This window comes from Lissotriton vulgaris, chromosome 12 (genome assembly GCF_964263255.1).
Source record: "Lissotriton vulgaris chromosome 12, aLisVul1.2, whole genome shotgun sequence".
NCBI classification, from domain to species: Eukaryota; Metazoa; Chordata; class Amphibia; order Caudata; family Salamandridae; genus Lissotriton; species Lissotriton vulgaris.
The window spans coordinates 245,831,064-245,857,693 of NC_141700.1; the positions used below are offsets into that span (position 1 = coordinate 245,831,064).

The 26,630-nt window shown below is 48.7% G+C and overlaps 1 protein-coding gene across 1 annotated transcript in view; it reads right to left on the reverse strand.

The window, feature by feature from the left end:
* The window catches only part of SLC7A6 (solute carrier family 7 member 6), a 374,495-nt gene that overhangs the window by 63,417 nt on the left and 284,448 nt on the right, over window positions 1-26,630 (reverse strand). The window contains exon 8 of the mRNA XM_086947751.1: window positions 2,945-3,094. Within this exon, the coding sequence (XP_086803877.1) occupies window positions 2,945-3,094 (150 nt within the window). The remainder of the gene's footprint in view (window positions 1-2,944; window positions 3,095-26,630) is intronic.

Consider the following 26,630-nt stretch of genomic DNA (forward strand, 5'->3'; position numbering starts at 1 on the left):
ACCATAATGCCACTGATGAAGAAACCACTCGTCTGCCTAGCGAGTCACTCGTGTCTAGCCCACATCAGATCATGAACATGGCTGCATCCCTCCCATCGGCAATGCCTTTGGACAGCATGGTCTGGAACCAGAGGCAGCACCTGTGCAACTGAATCCCACGGTGCATGGGAGTAACCACCCAAAAGCTAAGCAGTGTTCACGGACTGCAGTGCCCCGCTGGAAGAAGAAAACATTTTCTATCCTACGGTAACCACCCTCTTGGATATCCTATCTGGTGGGGTGGTAGACAATGTGCCAGGATTTCCATGGGAAGAGGAGGCGTGGACCACCATGCTTTCCAGGGTATGGTACTGTGTGAGGAAACTGGGGTCCCCTGGGGCGGGACAATGGCGGCGGGCAATTGTTCTGTTCACAGGATCACCTGTGCAGGGTTCAGACCAGCTCCCAAGCAGGACATCTGAAAGGGCTTCATTTAATAGGAGAAAAGGTTCTGAGTGTGTCACTTCCGGCTGAAGCACCTCTGTCAAGAAGTTAGTCTTAACTGCCACTGAGGGAAGGGTAAGGTCCAGTACCTTGGCCAGCCATCTCAGCACCATTGCAAAAGACGCTTGCTTCTTCATAGCCACAGTAGGAAGAGAGACCATGCCAGTATCTGGGGAGGTGTGCAGTCCACTGGGGTCCGCCAATTCCTCACCAGTCCATGTTAGGGTCTAGGGAATGGTATTTTTCAGGGTTCGTGGCCCCTCCAAATCTACCCCAAGCCTTAACCCATAGTAAGAGGGCTCAGGCTTTTGGCCAAGAGAGCATGGTTCCAGTCGGCATCGGATAACTCCCACCAGCTCTGTGTCAGAGTCGGGGAGTTGACATTACAACTGGCGCAAGTCTGTATCAGGCTGTGGATCCAAGGGGCCCGACTGGTGTAGGGGGCAGAACTGCCAGCGGAGGATCACTACCGACCCTCAGGTGCGCTTGTGGGGACAGGTTGCCCAAATATGAGGTGCATGGCCTCATAACATTTGCAAAGTTGGGTTGGGGGTCACTCAGGCACGCTGAAACTCGGGAGACGCAGAGTCAGCCCGCCCAGGCACAGGCTCTACCGTGGATCCAGACCGCAGATCCAGGCCTTTTAAGAAGACGCTCGCTCATTTCATCAGATGCTTTCAATGGACAGGCTTCTTGCTCTGCTTCTTTTTTGTGGTACTTACTCGAAGACTACTTTGAGTGTGACCAGAATCTAGAGCTCCGCGACTGTTCCAGGACCTTCCTGTTGACCGGGAACGAGACTGTTGTGGCGTCGCCCAGCAAGGAGCTTGAGGGACCGTTCCATCAAAGCCTTGGGGTGCATGACACTGCAGTCAATGCAGGTCTTCTCATCGTAGTTGCACTTGAGGGGCCAAAGACAAATAAGATGCAGGTCCAATAACATCTGTTGGTGACAGGCACAGCAGGGCTCGAAGCTGGCTTGTTAACATCCCTGCCACTCTAAGACAAAGGATCGCAAAAAACTTTGAAAAAAAGTTGAAAAAGTGTCAGTCAAAAAATGACCGTGTAGCTCTCTTTAGATCTGCGCTGACTAGCGCAGAACTAAATTAACTGGTGTCAGCGTGTTGGGGTGGAGCCTATATAAGCACTGCCCATATCCCTTCATGTGTGGATGACCACGCGGATAATTCCAAGGTAAGGAATTTGTGGATAGAAGCCTATCAGTTTACAAGGAATGATTTATGTTTGTGACTCTCTAAGATTGAATAGTGGAGAACCAGGTTTTGTTCTCAAAATTTGAAGGACATATTTAGAATTAAGTAGGTTTATAAGTGGAGTTTCTTCATAATAAAACTTGATTATGGTAACTTTATGCCTGATAACTTGAACACCAACAAATAGTGGTCTTAAGCAAAATACAAAAAAATCATGCGGAATGAAAAAAAATATTTATTTATTTATTTATTTTTGGCATTTATTGAGCGCGAACAATTGCCCGCAGGCGTCTCGGCGCTGTACTGAATTACTCTCCTATGTGATCTATATAGTTTTTCAGAGGTTAAATAGCCAAGTTTTCAATTTCTTTCTGAAGGACAATAAGTTTGGACTTGACCTTATGTTTTGTGGAAGCATGTTCCACAATCTTGGGGCGGTGACTAAAAAACGTCTATCTCCCCAGTTGACCAATCTGGTTCGAGGCACAATCAGGTCGTTCTGTCCTGCAGATCGTAGCATTCGAGTAGGAATGTACGGGACGAGATGGTCACATAGGAACTGAGGCGCTTGATGATGTCGTGCTTTATAGACGATACATAGCGTCTTGAACTTAATTCGGTTCCTAACAGGTAGCCAGTGGAGACTCCTCAAGGATTCAGAAATAGGTTTGAATTTAGGAATGTTGAGGAGAAGTCTGGCTGCTGCATTCTGGATTGTCTGCAGCTTCCTGATTGTTTTCGCTTGGGCGTTTGCGAACAAGCCATTGCAATAGTCCAGTGCTGACAGGACCATTGCGCTAACCAATGTCTTTCCTACATTGGTAGGGAGAAACGGGAGAATCTTCCTTACCAACCGTAGCTTGTAGAAGGCATTGGATGCTGTCTGGTTTGCGTGAGCCATAAAATTTAGGTTGTCATCAAAGATGACACCCAGGTTTCTCACTTTCGTAGCTGGTTCAGGTACAGCTCCGAAAGATGATGGCCACCAAGTGGGGGACCAGCTTGGGCTGAGGTGGCCAAAAATGACCACCTCGGTTTTGTCGGAATTTAATTTCAAGCAGTTTTCGGACATCCATTTTCCAATGGCCAGCATACCTGTCTTGAAATTTTCCGCCACTGTTTCCCCGTCATTTCTGACAGCGAGTATCAGCTGAGTATCATCCGCGTATGAGGTTAGGTTAATAACAGCAGTAGTCACAATACACAAGTTTTGTTACAAAACCAAAACACCTTTTTTGTGTACATACCTTGACAGGCCTCGGGCGGTCTGGCTCTTTCCAGCGGAGGTATATCTGCCCAGCAATGGACAGACCAACAAAAAACCAATAACTGAAGCTGTAGTAGTTAATCAGCTGGAAGACATCTCTCACGGACAAGTAGATGAGAGTTGCAGCACACTATCAAAAGTCAATATTGAAACACAATTAAAATACTAGCTGTATGTTAAGAGCTCATTATACATGTTCTAAAATACACTGACAATGTATTAATCATCAGTATATCAACCTAACTGAAAGAACAGACTTTCTAGAGAACAGTGTGCATAGCAACATTACCATTGCTGTTACTAACAAACTTTAAAAGTCAACAGAGAGCATCAAGACTGTTCAGAATCTGAGATAAATTACTCAAAATGTAACAAGCACCACTTAATTTGTGATCCTACAATAGACATCCCTATACTTATATCATAACCGTCTAGAGCTGAGGGCAGTACATCTGAAAAAAGATGATCTCTAAGACAACAGTTGAAAAAAATGTTTTGTTTAAACGTATTATCAACATGGCATTTTAGAGTGCACTTCCAAGTGATAAACAGTCAAGTAAATTGCATTAGATTTTTGTCAGGGAATGTGTAACTGAAGTAACATGCCAAGAGTGTCCTGAAAACATGTGACATTTACGGTGTACTCTTTGGCAAAAAATCATCATTTCCGATTTTAATTTCACAAAATTAATGTAGATCTTAAGAGAAGAGCTGACCATAAATTTGATAACACAATTTGAATGAAAAACCAGGCTAAAGAAACATCACAGATTTGAAGAGAACAGAAGAAGAGCAGGCACACATTATAGGGATATTCTAAAGTTTGAGGGTATGTAGAGATACAGACTGAAATCTGTCACAGGATGGCGAGAGGAACTAAAGAGTAGTGGCATAAGGGTAGATTACAAGAAAAGGCCCTTATGGAAACACTTGAAAAGAGAAACGAGAACATATACACAGCTAAAAACGATATAGACAATAACAAACAGGATTAAAAAAAGAGAAGACAGTAAGTGAAGGGAGGCAATCAACGGGGATAAGTGGCAATTGGAAGGAGAGAAATAGAGGAGTTCAATACAAATTGCAAGGAGAGGGGGACAAGCAGGAAGACTAATATGAAAACATGAGCAACAGTTATAGAGAAAAGCTACAAGGAAGGGGATCAAGGTTTAGTAGCATGATCTGAGAGACTTGGGAAAATCTTCCAATTATATAGGTGGTAACAGCACTGACAAGCTAGTGAACTAACCTGGTTAGAGAATAAATGCGGGGACCTGCCTCAAATCAAGGGTGAACTCTAAGTGCCAGCTGCCTGCATGGCAGGAGGCATTTTCCTTATACCTGCAAGGCGGAAGAAGGGGCCCCAAGCACTATTAAGCGCCAGCTCTCCACATGCAGCGCAGGCTGCACCTGGGCGAAGCCCAGGACAAGGGCAGGCCTGTACTGTGCCCCTCATTGACCGAAAGAGGCTGGGCTGGACCAACCCCCTTACAACCTCCATAAGGTACTGTTGTATCTTTTACCACTCTTAAGGGTTTGCCTAAGACTGTTTTTTGCCCTCCTTGCTCCAATATAGGGAAATTAAAATCCACTACGAACCATCCTTTACCCGTGCAAGGGAACCACTTTGAATGGTTTCCTACAGGGGAAGTGGGGGTGATTAGTAAAGAGATGGAGCTGGTGGAGCAGTGAAATGAAAATGAAATGTAAAAATGTATTGTTCATTTGATAAAAACTTACACTAAAACACCTTTAGACAAATGTCATACATTTCATACATATCCATTATTGAACCATTTTTTAAAAACCAACATGGGTAAAATAAAATGTATCCCGCCATAAGAACCCTCAATTCATCTAGTTAATTTTTTTTTTTTTAAACGAAACGTTTTTTGGGGGGGGATAATCAAATGTATTGATTTTTAAACAAAACCACAAATTTACATTAGCAGCAAAATCGGGCACAGTGTCTGGATGGTATACAACAGCAAGGAAGATGACAGAGACCTGTATATCATTCTTCAGGATAGAGTCTTGTGCAAGGTTATCACGATACATATAAACACACACACCCCTCAGGACAATAGATTGAACCATTTACCCCGAATCTTTTTGAATAGTTCAGGGCAGCCCCGGACTTCAAAGAGGGGTTCCTCTTGAGTTCCATACCAGTACACCCCCGTCTCCACCTCCGTACAGTAGGGGGCTTGGCCTGAGACCAGAGTGCCGCTAGGTCTTGTTTTGCCACCGCAGTCACAAGGAAGCGTTTGTCGGCCCCAGAGCCATCCAGGCCATCAAACACACCTATCGTAACATGCGTTTACTGGTAACATCATCTTATATAGAATACCCCAATTAATCTATTTGTAACCAACTTGCCGCACACTATGAATAGGACTATCCGATCCTGATGTATGGCACACAGAGGGTCCTAGTTGATTTGTGATATTTCGCAAGCCAATTGAATAATAACGATAAGATCTCTTTACCGGGCACTATTAGCCAATTTTCTCTCTGCTATATCTACGAACTTCAAGAATCTGCCAGTAAATTGTAAAAATTCTCCCTGCAAGCAGCCTATAACTGCTTGTCGACATGTTCGTATAGTCTGACTAATAAAATCCTGCCTCAAAAGACTTCTGTGTTCAGCTGTTAAGGCTGGGCAACTACAAACTATATGACAAATGTCTTCTCTCTTATAAATACAATGGCGGCATGTCCCTTCACTACTTAGCTTTTTCCAAGCTGGTGCGTCACCACGAAATTAGAAACTGCCAAGCCAGAGTCACAAGAACTTAGACCATTCAGGTCCCCTAGATAATTCTGAGGGCATAGCTTGCAGTATGATGCAAATACTATCCACGCATGGGATCTCTTCGCCAACACCTCTCGGTCCATTAGTGAAGACATTTTTTTACTGCACCCGTTGATGACTTTATTAAATACCATCTGAGAAAGGGGTAAGGCCCATAATTGTTCTGCCTTAAACGTAGATAAAACCAATTTGTAGTATTCATGAGCCTGCGTGTGTTTATAGTCACTTATAGCCTCCCAGACCACTGTCATAAGGGTAGATTTATTATCTCTTCTAAGTTTGTGGCAGAATTTAGCATATGCCTCTAGGCTGTTTAAATTCTGTCTTAAGCCCAAACTCTAATCAAATTTGAGATGGTGATGCCTGCTGAGGGAGGTTGAACACGCGATGGTAGATTCCTGTCACAAGCTTATCTATGATGTTATCATCCTTCCCTCTTAAGATCTCCACACCGTATGTCAGAGATGGAATATGTTTAACTGACATAACTGGTAAGAGAGTCTTGAGGGAAAGCCCTGTTAAGCTGCTCCGGAGGGTACAAATGCTGCAGTTAACGAATTGTTCCTTTTCTCTGTAGTGCCGCACACTGGTTCTTAAATGAGCCCCTTGCGTCTAATATGACACCCAAGTATCAGTGTTGGGCGAGCTGCTATACCTCTTGACACCAACATGGTTTTAGTCTTCTTTAAGTTGACCTTTAACCCTTGGGATGAGGCATAAAGAATTAATGAACTGCTGCAGCCCCACCTTTGTAAAGCTCAACAACACTATCTGCGGCATACAATAAATGGGAGACCTTGAAGCCAGCCACCAATGGAGAGTGTGAGTTAATGCTATTCAAACCTAAAGAGATTTCAGCAAGATAGAGATTGAACAAGATTTGGGCCAAGACACAACCTTGTTTCAAACCTTTCGTTGTTAATATTTGTTTTTGTTTAAATGGTTGTGCCGTGCCCAACCTTACTCTCGTCCAGGTATTCGTATACAGCAGTTGAATCGCTCTCAGAGGTTTAGGTGAAATTCCCAATTTCGATAGCTTATCCCAAAGAATATTCCTTTGCACTGTGTCAATGGAAGAGCGAAAATCAATAAAACACAAATGATGATTCAATGAGCGACGTCTTGACAATTCGATTAAGAGTGCTAGCATTTGAATATTAATAATAGTACCCATGTCTTTAATGAAGCCAGTCTGATTTTTTGGCAGCAGACTTTTGGAAGCCACCCAAGACGTTAGGTCTGCCAACAGGCATTTGGCAAATAATTTTGCCTCACAGTCCATTAAGGCTATTAGCCTATAATTGGCAGGGTACGTGGGTTGTCCAGCTTTGAAGATCGGGCCAGAATTGAGCCCCTCCATTTATCTGGAATTTCTTTGCTCACCAGAATATGATTAAATAATATAGTCAGTTTATTTGCCCAATATTGCGAATTTGTGCTTGAGGATGCCATTTGTCCCCAGGGCACTATCTCAGCGGCTGTTGCTAATAATTTTCTCCAGTTATATGTTGAATCTCTATCGGCAAATTTTCCCTCGTATAATCACACATTCCTTCGTAAGATTTTCTTTTTTTTTAATAACCAATTTTAATGGCATTTTAAAGTAAACATAGCACCACTTTGACGTATCAGAGATTTCAATACATTTACAAGTGGATTTCCCCATCTGGATGTTTGGAGTGTGAGTCCACCCGTGTTGCGGATACTCCATCCAGCGGTCCCATCACTTGCCCCATATACGTTCATGTTAAGGCAGACACCCTCTTGCTTCGTGTACAGCTTTATCTTGGACAGCACACCAGTCCACATCCCTGCGCCATTTTGCCATAGAGGGAGATGTCGACTCTTTACAGGTGCTGCAATATCTCTTTTAGAACAGCTGTTCCTAGAAATAGTTTGTCAGCACAGGAGCCATCCAGCCCCTCCATCACCCCTAGGAGAAGGACAAGGGGATTGAGAGAGACCTCCCACCACAGTATGCCACTCAGTTCAGATACAATTGACGCCCAGTATTTAGAAAGGATGGCACAGAACCAGACCATTTGGTAAGAGTCACCTGGCTCTGCCCTACAGTGCGGACATTGTGGGGATGGGAGGAACCCCGCTTTGTGGAGCCGCACCGGGGTAAGATATGCGCAGTGAAGGTAGTAGATTTGAATGAGGCGGAGCCTGGCTAATATAGTGAGTGTCCTATGAGCCATCACAGCATCTCTCCAGTATTCCTCCTCCAGTGGACCCAGCCAGCGATCCCAGGGGGCTCTAATAGATTCTAGTGTGGATGGGGAATTGTTTATCAGGGAACAATACATTTGGGATATTACCTCCTTTTCCCAAGTTCCCCATGAGAAGCTTGGCCATCAGTGGGCTAAATTCAGGGATTGTAGTGTTGTCAGGGATGTGGAGGGCTAGGGCGTGTCGCAGCTGAAGGTATCGGAAGAATTTGGTGGAGTGTAAGGAGTATGCCTGTTGTAGGTCCCAAAAGGAGGACAGGTGCTACCATATATCTCCCAGTGAAAATTGCAAAAAACACAGTTGATGGACAGAATGCAGAACAATGTTATACATTCACCCCAGTACAAGGATCTGGGCCTAAATCCATCGTTTTTTTGCACTCCACACCACCCTGGGTTAGACACTGGTTATATGCAAATCAGCTCTGACCCTGTGCCTCATGGTAACAGTCCAGTCCGAACTACCAAGCCATGTCTTTTCCAGACCGGAATCAAGCATCCAAGGACCGGTTTCTGGCTGTCAGCCTTCATCAGCCTAGATAGTTGACTCCAGTGGTGTGGAGAGTTTTTTGCAATTTTCACCATATCTCTCCCAGGCAATTTATACTGATCAAGTCCCATTTCTGGAAGCCTGTTGGTGTCACAACCTCCCACAGCCAAGTGCTGTGCCACAGCGCTGTTTGTAGTGAAAGTTTAGCGCCCCAGTGAATGTGTTGCAGCACAGAGCGCCATGCCAGGAGAACTGTATGGGTAACTAATGGTAGAGCGTGAGGAATTGGGGCCTGGACTTGTGAGAATGCAATGCTCTCCAGTTCCAGTCGATAAGTTGGATCCGACCATCCGCCTTTAAACCAGTCATGGATCACCTTAAGGAGGGTGGCTAAGTAGTACACAAAGGGATTTGTCATCCCCATACCACCTTAAAATGTGGCCCATTGACAAGTTGTGAGGGCCAGACATGATCTCGAAACACCCCAAAGGAAGGTCGTGATTACCCCATCCAAGTCGCGGAACCAGCTGCGAGAGAGGTGGAGTGGAAGATTTTGAATGGTGTACACAAGACGGGAAAGAACCATCATCCTAAAGAGAGCGACCCTACCGAGGGGGTTAAGTGGAAGAGTGTGCCATCGACAAAGGTCATCTTTTATACGTGTGAGGAGTGGGGTAAGATTGAGGGACCAGGTCAGCTCGGGGAGAAGCGTCACCCAGATACTAAGGTATTTGAATGAGAGCCTTCGCAAGGGGATGGTGGTTTGCCAATCCACGCATTCTCTAGAGGCATGGAGAGGCACCTCAGTGGATTTGGCCAGTTTGAGGCGTAAGCCCGACGACCTCTCAAAAGAATGGAGGATCTGAAGGGATCTTAGTCCAGAACGGGCCGGGGCAGCCAAATAGAGGAGAACGTCAACTGCATAGAAGGCGATCCGGTTTTTGTGGGAGTCCTGCCAGCGCAACCCCTGAATCTGGACATCTATCCGGAAGAGGTAAGCCAGAGGCTTGATCGCGAGGGCAACGAGGAGAGGGGTAAAGGGGACATCCCTGTGTCCGGTTCCTCTTGCGATCGGGAAGGCGTCTGACAATACTCCGTTTATACCGACCCTGGCTGATCGACCAGCACTAGGGCCAGGTATGGTGAAAGGAGACTACGGTGGGCGAGGGCTACATGTGGTGTGGAGCACTTGTTTCATACGGGTAGCGAGGATCGTTGCATAGTTTTTAACCTCTGTATTAATGCGTGAATTGGCCGATACTGAGCACATGAGGGCGGGGGAGGGTTGTAACGCCCTGAACGTCTCAGGATCGTTTAACAGACACGATAATGAGGACGCAACCACTTGTGAAGGGTTAGTTATTTTAATGAAGGCAAAAATAATACAAAGAGTAAACAAAAGTTATAGTCACTGGAATCCTCCAGGCTAAGTACGTTACCAGCCCACAGCACGGATGGTCCTAACCGTCCTCTGCATATACGCCGATCCCGGCGTATGCCAACAGAGGGCAGAAATGAAATGGCCGACAATGCCAATCGGTAGGCTGTGAGGGGCACGAAGAGTGTTGGGGAGAATCGAGGAGTCAGGGAAACACCCAGCCGGGGTCTCTACCTGAAGGGAGCAGCCGCTCAACCTCTTCCTCAGACTGCACCGGGACGCGGAGTCACCTCCTGGTGATGCGTCACCGATACCCCAATCAAAAGCAAGAAGACTGAACCGAGAGCAGCCGCTCGATCGATCCTGTGGACTTCCGAGTCTGTAATGCGGCAAACACCTCCTGGTGTGCGTTACAGCTGGCAGTCCCTGTATCTCTGGTCGGGCTGGGAGTTACGACTCCAACCAGCAAAAGCGCCACTGCGCTTTGACTCAGCCGAGTCAAAAAGCGAAGCTCAATGGTTGACCGGTAGAGCTTCCGGGTCCTTCACAGGTGACGATGGGGCAAGACACGGCCCAGGGAGTAACGACTCGACCTACCTCCATTCTTGCCTTACTGGAGCACCACTCCGGAACACTGCTCTTCACGAAGCAGGTACGTCGGTGTAAACACAATATCCGACAGCGTTGTACCTCCCGGTTCCTCCCTTTATAGGGCGTGTTTTCCTTGAGTTATGTAACAGCTCTCCTGTTTACATAAGGGCGTGTTTTCCTTGAGTTATGTAACAGCTCTCCGGTTTACATAACCTCTCAACCGCTAAGCATCCTGGGAGATGTAGTCCGTTTTCGCTGGTTACCGTTTTCCACCCCTCGCATGACAGGAATTCTTGACAGTACATCCTCCCTCTCAGCGTCTCCCCACGGGACCAGCGCTGGCAGGAAAACGGCGATGGAACAAGGAGACCAAGCGCGGAGCATGAACCCCTTCAGCCGGTTCCCACGATTGCTCCTCCGGGCCATAGCCTTTCCACGCAACCAGGTACCACAGCTTCCCCCTGCGCCATTTGGACGCCCGTATGCCCGACACTTCATACTCCACCTCCGACTCCACGCATACCGGCCTAGGTGTCCCAGACGGCTTGGAGGGTGCTGGTTTGAGCAATGATACATGAAAGACAGGGTGTATCCGCAATGACTGGGGCAAGCACACCTTCACGTTCACGGGACCCATATACTTGGTAATTCGATAGGGGCCCATGTACTTGGGATGGAACACACTGTTCTTTTGAAACCTCATGTTTCTTGTGGATATCCAGACGTAGTCTCCAGTGCGGTACAGTGGCCCGGGCCTTCTCTTCCTATCTGCCGCAGCCTTGTATCTTCTCTTGGCCTCTATTAGGACAGCCCTTGAGCGCATCAACGTGTCTTTTATGTGTGCCACCCTGTCCGCTGTGGCGGGAATCCTGTCCTCTCTGAACGGATGTAGAAATGGCAAAAACCTGGGATGTTGGCCATAGTTGCTATAGAACGGAGATGACTGTGTGGAGCTGTGAGTGGCGTTGTTGTAGGCTATCTCTGCAACCCATAGCAAGTCGACCCATTCTTCCCTGCCCTGGTCCACAAAACATCGCAGATACCGTTTGAGCGTTTGGTTCAGGCGCTCGGTTTGGCCGTCCGTTTGAGGGTGGTAGCTGGTGGAGAGGGCGGTCTTAACATGCAGCGCAGTGCACCAAGTCTTCCAGAATTGCGCAGTAAACTGCGACCCCCGGTCCGACACGATCACCCCAGGTAATCCATGCAGTCGTACCACATTCTTTAGGAGTAGTGACGCCAATTCCCCGGCCGTAGGGACTCTCTTGCAGGGGATGAAGTGCCCCATTTTCGTCAAGTAATCCACCACCACCAGTATTGCCGTCATCCCCTGGTCCACCGGTAGGCCCACCACGAAGTCCAGTGATATGCTATCCCATGGTCTATCCGGGGTTGGAAGTGGATGTAAGAGCCCTTGGGTTCGGCCATGGTCGGCCTTCATGGTACCACACGTAGGACACTCCTGTCCCCCACCTCCTGACATCCACTCTCATGGTTGGCCACCAGAAATGCCGTCCCATGCTAGCCACCGTTTTTTCAAAGCCCAAATGACCTGCGCATGGAGAGTCATGGCACCAGATGAATGCTTGTTTCCTTAGCCTAGGCGTGGGTATCAATAGGCACCTGCCCTTCAGGGGTATCCCGTCCTTCAGCTGCCATTCTCTGTGACTGAGGAGCCACCTCCGCCATGCGAATGACCTGATCCCTCTTTATTCCCCTCAGGAAAGTATCCGGTTGGATAACCCCCAATACCATCCTCTGGGAAATGATGGAATGCTCGGTCGCAGGCAATGGTTCCTTAACTGCAGATTGACGGGACAGGGCGTCCGCCTTCCGGTTTTCCGTCCCCGGCCGATATGTGATGCGGAAGTTGAACCCCGCAAAGAAGATCATCCACCGCAGCTGCCTGGGAGAAAGGTGTCTTGTGGCCGTCATGAACTGTAGGTTCCGATGGTCCGTGTACACCGATACCACATGTCTTGCCCCCATCAACCAATGCCTCCATTCGGTGAAGGCGTCCTTGATTGCGAGAAGCTTCTTCTCCGCAATATGGTAGTTGCGTTCGGCGTCGTTGAGTTTGCGGGACATGTACGCAACGGGATGAAGCACCCCTGTGTCGTGGTTGCGTTGGGACAAGATAGCCCCCAGCGCCACATCCGATGCGTCCGCTTCCACCACGTAGGGGAGATCCGGATCGGGGTGAGCCAACACCGGCGCCTTACCAAAGGCGCTTTTCAGGGCCTCAAAGGCTGTGTTCGCTTCAGGGGACCAGACAAACTCCTTGGACTTCCTCAGTAGCTGTGTGATTGGGGCCACCAATCCTGAAAATCCATCTATAAACCGCCTGTAAAAGTTGGCGAAGCCAATGAAACTTTGGACGTCCTTCACGCTTTGGGGCACCGGCCATTCTTTCACCGCCTTGATCTTTCGTTCTGCCATCTCCTGTCCCTCTGGACTCAGCATCACTCCGAGGAATTCCACGGATGTGACGTGGAAGTCACACTTGCCGAGTTTACAAAACAGCATGTTTTCCCTCAGCTTTTGGAGCACAGTTTTGACGTGGTGTACGTGCTCCTCCACACTGGACGAATAGATGAGGATGTCGTCGATATATACGACCACGTAGATATCCAACTCCTCTCTGAATACCTCATTCAGAAAGTACTGAAAGGCTGCTGGGGCGTTGCACAGACCGAACGGCATGACGAGGTACTCAAAAAGGCCGAACCTGGTCTTAAAGGCGGTCTTCCACTCGTCTCCGTCCCTCATGCGTACCAGATGGTATGCCCCTTTCAAATCCAACTTGGTGTAGATACGAGCTTTCTTGACCTGTTCCAGAAGTACACTGATGAGAGGCAAGGGGTACCGATTTTTTATGGTTATCGCATTCAATGCCCTAAAGTCCACACAGGCTCTCAGCTCCCCATTAGCCTTCGGGATGAAGAAGAGTGGCGAGGCGGCCGGAGACTTGGACGGGCGGATGAATCCTAGCTTGAGGAGTTTATCCAGGTACCCCCGGAGATGCACGTTTTCAGGCTCCGTCAGGGCATACAGCCTGCCGCTGGGAACGCTGGCCCCTGGCACCAGGTCGATCTGGCAGTCAAACTGTCTATGTGGTGGTAGCACTTCCGCCTTCACCTCATCAAATACATCCTCAAAACTGTGATAAGCCTGGGGGAGAGCCACATCTTTTTCTGACGCTGTAGCCACCGTCTGACTCCCGCTCTCATCTGCGTCAAGGGATTCCGTTCGTATTCCACAATGCAGGGTGCAATACAGTGACGTCATTTCGATGCGATGTGTTGGCCAATCCACAGAGGGGTTGTGTTTCTGTAGCCACGGCAATCCCAATATGACGCCATATTGGGGCGCTCGGATGATGTTAAAATCGATTTGTTCCAAATGGTTCCTCCCATATCTCATCGGAAGGACCCCCGTGTGCTGCCCGATGGGCCCCGTCACCAATCGCCTTCCGTCTACAGCATAGACTTCTTCGGGTACAGCTTTGGGAAGAAGCACTAGCCCTAGCCTGCATGCCTCGTTGTGGTCCATAAACATGCCAGTGGCCCCTGAATCCACCATGGCCACAACGGGTATCCACCGGTCATGCACTCCCACGTGCACCGTGAGAAACAGGTGTCGTTGTCCCTTAGTGACCGAGTTGGAAAGTGAAGGGATGGATGAGTGACTCCGAGATGCCCCTTCTTTGGTCTGGGAGTCCTCTAGTTTTCCGCCGGTATGTCCACCACGGCTGTTACCGACCGGTTGGCCCGATAACGTGACGTCTTCGGTTTGGCAGGGCATTCACGTACGTAGTGGCCTTTTTTGCCACAATATAGGCACAATCCTTGTTTACGGCGTGACTCTTTCTCCGTGGCTGTGATGCTCGCTCGTATTGCGCCGATGTCCATGGGTTCTCCCTTGGATGCGGTGGAAGTTTCAGGACTTCCCACCGTCACATAGGATGGAAGGGATTTTCCTTTTCTCCCATGATCCCCCTTTCTTTCACTTAGCCTATGTTCCAGCCGTAATACCAGGTTGATAAGGCCCTCACATGTCTTGGGTTGAGGGTCAATATGAGCCACGGCGTCCTTGAGCTCATCGCACAGCCCTTGATGGAAGAGCGCTGTCTGTTTAGCAACAGGCCACTTGGTTTCCGCAACCAGCCTTCGGAACGCGTTGAGATACTGCACCAGGTCGTTGGATCCCTGTCTCAACTCAAGCATTTCACGGTCCGCCGTGTACGAGTCAGCCCTTCTGTCGAATACCTTCAGGAATTCCTCGCGAAAAGCACCCCAATCACATAAGATGGGGTCGTCCCTGCTCACCAGAGGTACGGCCCATTGTGCCGCGTTTCCAGCCAAATAGGAAATAAGGAAAGCCACACGAGCCTGACTCGTGGGGAACGCCTTTGGTTTGCACGATAAATGTAGCGCCACTTGTGTGAGGAATACCTGCACTGTGTTAGGATCCCCACTGTACCTCTCTGGTGTTGCCAAGGGGATGGCTACCGGCATTTCCACTACTACCGCAGGGGTCTGGTTCGTGAGGGCGGTGCTGGGCGTGAGCGGGTCCAATTGGATAGCATCCAGTCTGGCTTTTACATCGGCTGTTTCTTGCCTGGAGGCAGCCAATTCAACTTGCACGGTCGCTAAAGCAGCCAGCACATCATCAAGTGTTGCCATGTCTGTTATCGACCGGGAGACAGTTAGTGTTATTAAGGTCGGATATTTTGTAACGCCCTGAACGTCTCAGGATCGTTTAACAGACACGATAATGAGGACGCAACCACTTGTGAAGGGTTAGTTATTTTAATGAAGGCAAAAATAATACAAAGAGTAAACAAAATTTATAGTCACTGGAATCCTCCAGGCTAAGTACGTTACCAGCCCACAGCACGGATGGTCCTAACCGTCCTCTGCATATACGCCGATCCCGGCGTATGCCAACAGAGGGCAGAAATGAAATGGCCGACAATGCCAATCGGTAGGCTGTGAGGGGCACGAAGAGTGTTGGGGAGAATCGAGGAGTCAGGGAAACACCCAGCCGGGGTCTCTACCTGAAGGGAGCAGCCGCTCAACCTCTTCCTCAGACTGAACCGGGACGCGGAGTCACCTCCTGGTGATGCGTCACCGATACCCCAATCAAAAGCAAGAAGACTGAACCGAGAGCAGCCGCTCGATCGATCCTGTGGACTTCCGAGTCTGTAATGCGGCAAACACCTCCTGGTGTGCGTTACAGCTGGCAGTCCCTGTATCTCTGGTCGGGCTGGGAGTTACGACTCCAACCAGCAAAAGCGCCACTGCGCTTTGACTCAGCCGAGTCAAAAAGCGAAGCTCAATGGTTGACCGGTAGAGCTTCCGGGTCCTTCACAGGTGACGATGGGGCAAGACACGGCCCAGGGAGTAACGACTCGACCTACCTCCGTTCTTGCCTTACTGGAGCACCACTCCGGAACACTGCTCTTCACGAAGCAGGTACGTCGGTGTAAACACAATATCCGACAGCGTTGTACCTCTCGGTTCCTCCCTTTATAGGGCGTGTTTTCCTTGAGTTATGTAACAGCTCTCCTGTTTACATAAGGGCGTGTTTTCCTTGAGTTATGTAACAGCTCTCCTGTTTACATAAGGGCGTGTTTTCCTTGAGTTATGTAACAGCTCTCCTGTTTACATAACCTCTCAACCGCTAAGCATCCTGGGAGATGTAGTCCGTTTTCGCTGGTTACCGTTTTCCACCCCTCGCATGACAGGAATTCTTGACAAGGGTTTACTTTGGATATGACCACAATGGTAGCTGTGCCCGTGATAGATGAGATGGTTCCTTCCTCAAAGAGAGCATGGAGTCGTGGGATCAGGATATCGCGGAATGCTGTATAGTACTCTGCGGGAAACCTGTCTGGACCGGGGGCGAGTGAGGAAATTGGTTCATTGATTTCCTCAGCTGTGATAGGTTCGTCCGTGATTTTAAGTTGTCTTTGAGAGCCACGGAAGGGGGAAATTCTGCAAAAAGGAGGAGCTACCCTGTGGTGTATGTGAGTGATCTGCTGAGTACAGCATCTTATAATAGTTCGCGAAGGTTAGTGTGATTGTTGCAGGAGAGTGAGAAATGTGTCCCTGTGCAACGCAGATTTCGGGTACTATCAGGTTGGCCATGGGGTGGGTAGCGAGCCAGTGAAGTAGCTTGCAATTCTCATCTCCCCACCCATAGACCCTGGCCACCGAGGATCTCCAAACCAATTTGGCAGATTCAAGGGAGATATTTTTGATCTCTTCGCGTATTAGCTGCAGCGGTTGGCGTTCCGCCTCTCCTTGCACCACCACAGCTGTCGTCAGTTCCAGACGGAGGGCTCTGGCTTCGAGTTGAGAGCTGGCGGTCCTGGACCTGCTGTTTGTGTTTGAGGAACCCTTTGGCGTATCCCCGAATTGTGGCCTTGCCCACCTCCCAGAGCGTGTCCTGATGTTGCACTGTGCCCTAGTTGGTGCGGAAGTAGTTGTTCAGTTCTTCCCCAATTTCCTTTTTGTAGTCCTGATCCTGAAGGAACCAGGCGTTTAGTTGCTATAAGGGTTGCAGAGCTCCCATGGGGTGCTCCCACCGCAGAAGGAGCAAGGAGAACTCGGACACTCCATGCGCCTAGATTTGAATTTCGAGAGTCTGGGTCAGGCGTAAAGAGGAGGTCAATGCGAGAGCCGGTGTGGAGCACAGCTGAAGTGTGCGTATATTGTAGCATCTTAGGGTGCCAGATGTGCCAGACATCACAAAGGCCCAGTGTGGAGCTCCAAGGCGCTTGACCCCTAATTTCCTGTGGGAAGATGAGACACATGTGACATCTGCGGTGGGTTCAAGGACAGCATTTAAGCCCCCCCCCCTACTATGGTCAGGCCCTGAGGGAGGGTGAATAATGTCTCCATCGTAGCCCGAAGGGCGTGCTCTAGGTTCGCCGGAGGGGCATATAGTGACATTAGGTTGACAGCAGAGTCCCCAAGAGTACCTATGAGGGTAGTAAAGCAGCCTTGAGGGTCATCAATCACCTGGGTTGGTAAAAAGGGAAAGGAGCACCACAAGAGGATTGCCGTCCCCCGCATGCCCCTGGAAAATCCAGAGTGCCACACTCTGTCAAACCCCTGACGTGCCAGAAAGGGACATCGAATTTCCATCAGGCTTGTCTCTTGTAAAAGTAGGACATCTGGGTTAAACCTCCGTGCATCTTTTAAAATCTCTGTCCGTTTGATTTTGTCTAACAGGCAGTTAACATTCCATGAGCGGACTCTCAGGGGTTCACCACCACAAGAGGGACTAGGCATTGTCACATAGTGATGGTGCAAGGATCCAGCAATCGGGATAGTTAGGATGGACCAAGTCTATGGGCCCATATGGAGGCTGGGCGCATTTGGGGTCGTTACATGGACCGCCCGGGGGAAGATCTTGGATGTGGTGCATGAGGCTGTCGTAAAACAAAATAACACAACTAAAGACTGGGAGAACAGTCCCAGTCAAGAACCCCTACCAAACCCCACCCCATACTTCCCGAAATGAAAGACCTGTTGTCCAGTGCACAAAGCTTAAAGTGTGAACAGTTAATTAGTTAGTTGCAGGGTGTAGTGTAGGGCTACATAATGGGCCCCTAAATGTTCAAGGACTAGCATTCCTCCAGGTTGAATTCTTCATAGTGGCAGTACTTGGGTTCAGATTTGGGAGCTACATGACAGATCGGTGTCCTCAGAGCTGGGCCTTGGGGAGTTGTTGGGATCCACAGCGGTCAATAGGTCTAGTCCGTTTGAGTTATCTCGGAGTCCAAGAGATCCACTCCTCTATTGGGGGGAGCCAGCCGGAGAGACTGATGTGGCTCCACGGGCTTGGCGCCTCTACTATACCCAGTGCATCACCCACGGGAGGCTGCAGGTGCACTTCTCCGTGGTCACTTTTGAGGCTCCACCACAGGGGCAATCTTCGTTGGGCGGATTGGGCAATCCTCAGTTGCCCACGTCCACGCCACCTCTGGCGTTTCAAACTAAGGTTTGCCTTGGAGCATCACTTTGAGGCGGGCTGGGAAAGAGGAGTCAATAGGGCAGCTTCTGTTTCACGTGAATGTATGATGTCCTGTGGACCTGCACTTCTCTGGTGTAATCAGGAAAGATCATGATCTTGGCCCCTTTGTGGAGTAGTTCTCGGCGAGAGAGGGCCGCCTGCAGGATGGCATCCCAGTCCCTAAAGTTAAGGATCCTCTCAATTATTGGGTGATGTGGGGCTCCTGGTGGTGGTCATGGGGCGAGAGCACGGTGGGCCAGCTCCACAACAAACCAGGGGGACAGGGCGTTCGCGGGCTTCTAAGTTCTGAACCAGTCTTCAACAAAAGTGTTGACTTGGGTGGGCTCTGTGGCTTCTGGAAGGCCAACCAGGCGGAGATTGTTATTTCCCTATTTAGAAATATCCCTGTCAGCGGCAACCAACGACTGCAACAGACCCATTAAGAGTAATTGTTTTTTTTACAGCATCATCTGGAATCAACTAACTTTCATATTACTTTCATTTTACTCAAAATATTGAACTACAATCATACTCCCAACGCTTACCTGCCTGTGGACCCCGGACAGGGCGTCACTCTGGCCGCAACAAGGGAGACTCTTTATCGTCGATCCAGGAAGATTGCATGATCTCCCGCCGGAGGTCAGCTACCTGTTGATGCACACTGCGGTCCCGGGCATCCCTCGGGGCATTACTGCAGGACCCTACGTGGGGCAGTTGCTGCTGCTGACCTTTAAGATGGTGACTCCCAGAGAATAGCGGGGCTTGATTGCTGGGACGACGGTCTTCAGAGCAGGGCGGCTGGACCTCTGGGTCGTGGTCACAGCCTGCCCTCAGACCAGAAGACGGTGGGACGAGTTTGCGGGGACGGCGGACTCCTGTACGAGGCGGCTGGACCTGTGTCGCTGTCGCAGCCTGCCCCCGAGACGTGACTTCGGGCCCCCTGGGCTGTGGCAGCCGGAAGATTGTGGTGGCGCGTCCAACAAGGAAGCACATCACTTGCACTGAGAGGGCGAGTTCTCCCTGCACCACCATTGAGGCATTTGCGCAGGTTGGGCGTGATCACCCTGCCCTACCCCGTTATGTGTGTGCCTGCCTCCTCGCTACGGGGCTGAATCCATCACACCCCAGCTGCACCCGGAGGAGGTGGCGTCCTGTTGCCACGGAAAATTCGCCCCCCCCCCTCACAATAACAACAGAGCTGCCGTGCTGGAGCCCCGCAGAAGTGAGACAACACGGACCGGCCCGGTACAAGTGATCGTTGGGCGACCCCGCCCCCCTGTGGAGACTCTCATAACGCAGAGAATACGTTTTTGTTTCAGCCGGATGTCCCACCCCAAAGGATCAGTGAGAATAGGGAAAGCATATTGATTCGTCCCCCTCGAACACACGAAAAAAGTGCCCCTCACGCTTCAAGGGGTCCTGACACTCCAAGTCAAACGAATGAGCCTGCTCCAGAAAAAGCCTCAGCCATTTCCTCAGGATCGAGGTATTTGTAAGTACGTGCAATTGACAATAAATATTTCTGCTTTAATTTTTCTGTTTATTTCTGGTCGCTTTTGACCCTCCTCTATAGGACCATAGACTTTGTTTTGGTTCATGAACAGGAAAATAGGACTTCGCTACCCCATAGCCCTCCCTACAATAGAATGAACAGCAAAGTAGGACTAAACTAGCTTTTACTCATTAATGGAAACTAACAGAGGACTACCTACCTGCTTAAGTATTTTCCTACTAAGGAGTCTGACATCTTAGCCTGACTTCCCCTCATTGCTCTACCCTCTGGATACCTTAAACCTTAGTCGACTACTGCACCTATCTGCCCACACATATCATGGAACTCACAGCACTCACACCTACAACATCATCTATCCCCCTGGCCTCACAAAAAAATCGGCCAAACGGTTCAAACACAATTTTATCAAATCACACCCTGAAACTCTTTTGCGGATCCCTACTTCTCCCCACGCAACGGGCACACAACCATTGACTACATCCTCCACACGAAACGGAGAGCACAATGGAGGAAAGTACTCCTAGCCACATTTACGATTTCTTCCACGAGAAAATCGGCAAATAGTCTAGCTATTAATATTTCCCCTTCCCAACTCTTCCAAGCAACAGCAAACATCACTATCTACAACAACGGTACTATCCTCATCCAAGCCACGGACCGTAGTTTAAATCTCCTGGATAACATCTTCCCCATCATTAAAGAACAAGTGGACAATCCCCAAGCTGCCTTCCAATCCACCCCCACCACATTTACTCGAGGTGCTACCGCTCTAACCCCCTTCGTCTCCCCCCACAAATCCACTCTTCCAACCACCACGGGCATCGGATCCAACCGCTTCTTCAACCCACACTACCCCGACGACTACTTCCACTAATACACCTAGTGGCACCTCACCAAAATATTGCACGCTTCTTCTACCCATCATGGCTGAGACTAGATCCGCACCCCCCCTAGCAACTGAAACCACTCAAGGTACGACCATAGCTCCTCAACCCTCCTACACAACCCCTTCCCTCATCTCTCACTCTACTCTATCCACCCCCCACAATACCACACCCAACACTGACTCCTCCCAGTTCAACCTATCCCCCCTAGCATGACCAAAACTACATACGCACCCCCATCAGCAACGGAACCCACTCCAGGAACGACCATAGCTCCTCGCCCCGCTCACATAACCCCATCCTTAATCATCTCTCCCCCCACCTCACCCCCTCCTCTCAATAACACACCCAACTCGAACTTGCCCCAGACCTATCAATCCCAATATAGCAAGACCGATTCTACATCCGCATCTCCATTAGCAATCAAACCCACTACGGGAACCACCATAGCTCCCCACCCCTCTAACATAACCACCCCTAATCCTCTCTCCCCCTACCTCTTCACCTACTCGCAATAACACACCTAACAAGGACTCCACCCATGCTAGCCAATCCCCCACAGCTCATTCGCCTGCACTTTACGGGTCACCCCTTGATCTTTCAGACATCAGTCCACCCTCTGAACACCCACCACTACCAATTGCAATTCACACATCCTCCCACCAACATGCCAAACCCACCACTCAGCCACCAACATCAACATACCTCCCCCACACACACACACACACATCTTCACATACTAACCCACGCACTCCTGCATCAGTCTATACACCCAACCTGCCCACACCGCAGACACACAAACACTCATTTCACCAACTCCCACCCCAATCATAACCACACCAGACACTAGATTAAATGAGATCATGTCCACACTTCACTTAATCAAAGAGTATCTCAACGCTTTTAAAGTGATGTTATCGAGACAACCAGGGCTCTCCATATCCTACAGAACCTGTATACCTAGCAAGCCCCCAACTCACCTTCCTAGCACCCCCAAACATAATGCTCCCAGCGGGAAATGAGTACCCTCCTGTAATCTATCCTCCCGCCCAATGCGAACCAACAATCCTTTTTCGGAGAACGATCTTCGCTCTCTCCTGCTCTCCTACGAACCCTTCATTGTGACCCCCGTTTCACTAACACACATGCCCATCCCTTCTATCCTCTCCAACCCTCATAGGCCCTCTACCCACAACAATAGAGGAATCATAGACACAATCTCTGTAAAGTCCCAATCATGCAGGACCACACCACTTCCCTTGCCACACCCCGGCTTAAATGCACACTCCTGAATTGCAGATCGGCCTCTAAACACGCCACTGACATAGCGGACCTCATTATCTCTACTGATCTGGACCTGATAATTCTCACTGATACATGATAACAGAATCCTCCTCGCCTCTCATCGACATCCTAGTACCCCTAACTATGACATCATTAGACTGGACAGGACTGGTAAGATAAGAGGACGAATTGCATGTGTACACCGGAGCAACATCACCGTAAACAGAGCCATATCCTCGGTACACCCCTCTTGTGAATACATAATCCTCGACATCAACAGTAATGGCAAACCTCTCTGTTCGTTACCATCATCTATCTTCCACCTGGTGACAACCTCGTCTTCACAGAACACCTCATGGACATGATCACAACATACACCGGTCGACAAAACACCCACATTTTCCTCGGTGACTTTAACCTCCATTGGAACGACCCCAACGATACAGTGGTCAACAGTCTCAAAAACTTCAACGCCTTAGACCTCAACCAAATTTGCAACAGCCCTACACACAATAAAGGCGCAAGTCTGGACTTAATAATCTCTAAGAGCGATTCCACTCACTTGGAGTCGATCCTCCCCTGTGATTGGTCAGACCATCACATCATCACCTTCTTTATCAAGGAAACAGTCAAACTTAACTCAGCCCAATCCACAAAACCTAAAGTATGGAAAAGAGATGGGAAAAAACTCAACCCAAACACAGTACCCACTTCAAGCCACAATCTACTTCTGCCCCCTGCTGGGTCTTCCAATGTACATGATCTCATCAACCACTACCTCAGCTCTATGACCTCGATAATTAACGCATTTGTTCCCCTTCAACCAAAGAGTGTTTCCACAAAAGACTCTTAAACCTGGTTCAAGAGTCCTCTTAACGAGGATAGACGTTCTCTCAGAACTGCTGAACGCAACTGGAGATCGGTCCCATCCGCCAAGCTCCTCATGACTCTAAAAAGAAAGAGAAATGCTTACTATCGAAAGATCAAACGCACCAAAGCAGACTTATTCAGCCACCAACTTGACCAGACAAGAAATCGACCCAAAAACGTATTGAATTAATCAAAACTCAATCTAAGGACGCACCTCAACGTCCACAAGACCTAACTCACCCACAAACCACGTGTGAAGAATTTTCTAACTACTTTAATCTAAAGACTGAGAACATCAAAAAAGATCTCCTCAATGATCTAATTTCTCTCTCTTGCCCTCTCACCAAAACCTCCCTTCTACCCCCAAGTGCAACACAACAAATCCCGTCAAAGTTTGTTTTAAATAACAATGCGGTATGGTCCTCCTTTTACACCTATTCTGAAGATGCTATAGGCAAGTTTCTCAGTGCCATGAATCCTAGCAATCACCTCACCGACCCGCTCCCCGCAAATGCGGTTAAAGAACATACCCCATTGCTTCTACCTCTCTGGACCGAAATCATCAACAGTTCACTTCTACAAGGCTGTATCCCTGACTCCCTAAAGGTGGGGCAGGTGTCTCCCATCCTTAAGAAACCCACAGCAGACCACAGGACCTAAACAACTACCGCCCTATCTCCAATATTCCCACCCTGGCCAAACTTCTGGAAAAATGTGTTCACCACCAACTGACAAAACATATTGATCACATCAACCTTGTTAACAAACACCAATCCGGCTTACTTGCAGATCACAGCACGGAATCAGCCATGACACACATCATTGATGATGCACTACAAATACTTGATCAAAACGGAACATGCCTTCTTATCCTACTAGACCTCTCCTCAGCGTTCGATATGGTCAAACACAAGAACTTGATAGATCTGTTGAATCACAGAATGCAGAATGGGTCTATCAGGCTCAGTGCTTAACTGGTTTACCTCTTTTCTGCAAAACCGGACTAAAAAATTCAAGGTCAACAACACCCTGACCAAACCCGTTCCAGTTAAGCTAGGAGTCCCACAAGGGTCCTCGCTATCCCCAACACTTTTTAACTTATGCAAGGAACCACTCACCGATCTGCTACAAGCGTCCAACGTGCAATTTCACATGTACACTGAAGATACCCAACTTTACCTTAAGATCAACACCCTTGACGACATTAATTTGCTTAACACTACTCTTAAGACCACCCAAACATGGCTGGCTGAGAATCACCTCAAATTGAATGCTTTAAAAACGGAATTCCTCCTAATTGCCCCACCCTCCAAAGTCCCCATAATGCACGATTGGATCAAACACCTTACAGCACTCAACATTCAACCAACCATTGTGGATTCAGCGAAATCATTGGGTATAACACTGGATTGCAACCTCAATATGCAGAAACACATTAGTAACGCAACGAAGGGAGCAAACTTTCAGATTAATACACTAAGGAAGCTGAAACCCTTCCTACCTGACAATGACTTCAAGATGGAAGTTCAAGCTTTAGTTCTACCTCGGCTGCACTATGGAAGTGTCTCGCTATGCGGTCTCCCCAAAGCTACTACAGCTCCCCTAAGAGCCTCTACTAATGCGGCAGCGAGACTCATCACTGGCTCAAAAAGAAGGGCCCACATATCCCCTGAGCTAAAATCTCTAAACTGGCTGCTATTTGAAGCCAGAATTCACCTGAAAATGCACCCACACCAAGCCCGCAGCGCATGCCTCCACTTTGGGTCACTGAAGCACCGGTTGGTTCAGCCGGATGGGACGGTCCCGCTGCCCTGGTGTAGTGTAGTTCCTATATTCCTAATAGGCTCTGCGCATTGGAATAACATATCGTATAGATGTGACGTAGGACTGAGGTCTACTAGGTCTCTATCGACTATATTAGACTTAATTGTGAGTGCCAGCTAGCACAGAGGTCACTAGAAACGTTCTCGAATTCACAATAAGGGTTTATTTTCTGAAACCGCATAAACATGGCAACTTTGTTTCACCAAGATAAAACTGATCATCAGAGTCGTGGAGACAATAGATAGATATTTTACTCAGTCAATCGTGCATGCTTTGTTTCACTCCTGCCCCCATAGAACACAATCACGTATTACAATTTTATTCATGGAGGGCTCCTATCTCATATAACCCAATACGATATCCTGGAAGTAGGCCTCACTGATCACAGCCCAGATCTCCTAGGCCTCAACATTAATGCCATATTGCCACCCCTACCACAGTGTAATAAGAAGGGGTTCGCCTATCAGCTGCCCAAGAGCAAGGAGAAGCTTCCTAAAAGATATTTGGTTGTACTTTTCAGAGAACAAAGGATCACTACCTCCTCGTGGGGTACACTGGGCGGCAGGGAAGTCGACCCGAAGGAGAATGAGGCACATTTTGGCACTGGCAAAGAACAAGATCCACGCAGACCTCTGCCCTTTCGTGTCTAGTATCACTACTCTTAAAGAGTGTGCAAGGAGACACCAGCTCTAAAGAAGCAGCTGGAACTCGCCAAAATACACATGAATTCATTCTTCACTGTGGCTGCAGAAAAGGCATTTAGCAAAATCCAATAGTGTGGATACAATCATGGAGCTAAAGCTGGGAGGTTGTGGGCCGCCCAAGTGCAACAGTGGGCATCCCAATTAATCAAAGTGATCAGTGACGCAAAAGGGTACCTCCTTGTATACACTTCCTTGTATGCCTCAGAAACGGGAGATGTCTCTGCATTCGTTGAAAATCTTATGGCACCACTATATCTGCCTGTCCTAAATGATTAGAGACCCACCTTCCTCGCAGGTGAATTTGCAGAGGGTGAGGTGACCAAGGCTCGTTTGGCACCCCCTTTATGCAAGTACCCAGGGAAAGATGGGTTAGTGGGGATTTTTTTTACAAGAATTGGAAAGAACTGACCCAAGCCTTTCAAGAGGATGAGGTACATGGTTCCCTTGGGGAATTATCCGATAGAGCAACAATGAATCGCCTCTTCAAGGACAACAAGCACTGAGAGCGTGCCAGCTATCGTCCGCTCTCCTTACTTCACATGGATCTAAAAATCATGGATAAAATATTGGTGATGTATCTCGGTAAGGTGATCCCTCACCTTATTAATGAAACACAATATGGGTTTGTCCCGGGCCGTAGTTCCCGCAATCATCTGAGGAGGTTGCCTCACCTCCTATTGTTGACTACTAATGACAGAGATATTCTAGCATTCTCCTTACATGCGGAGAAAGCTTTTGATTATGTACAGTGGCAGTTTCTCTTCTATGTCATGTCTTACATGGGCCTGGGAGAGGATTTTATACGCAAGGTCAGCCTTCTGCACAATGTGCCATCAGTGGAGGTTGCATGTGGGGGTTGTCTCAGAGTCCTTCGAGATTCGCCATGGCACAAGGCAAGGGTGCCCTTTGTTCCCCCCTTCTCTTCCTTCTAGCATTGGAGCTTCTGGCAGTAGCAATTCAATTGGCTTGAGAGGTTAAGGGTAACCCGAAAGCAGCAGGTAAGACAGAGGTTCTACTCCATGTGGATGACATCCTGCTCTTTCTGCCCCACCCGATCTTC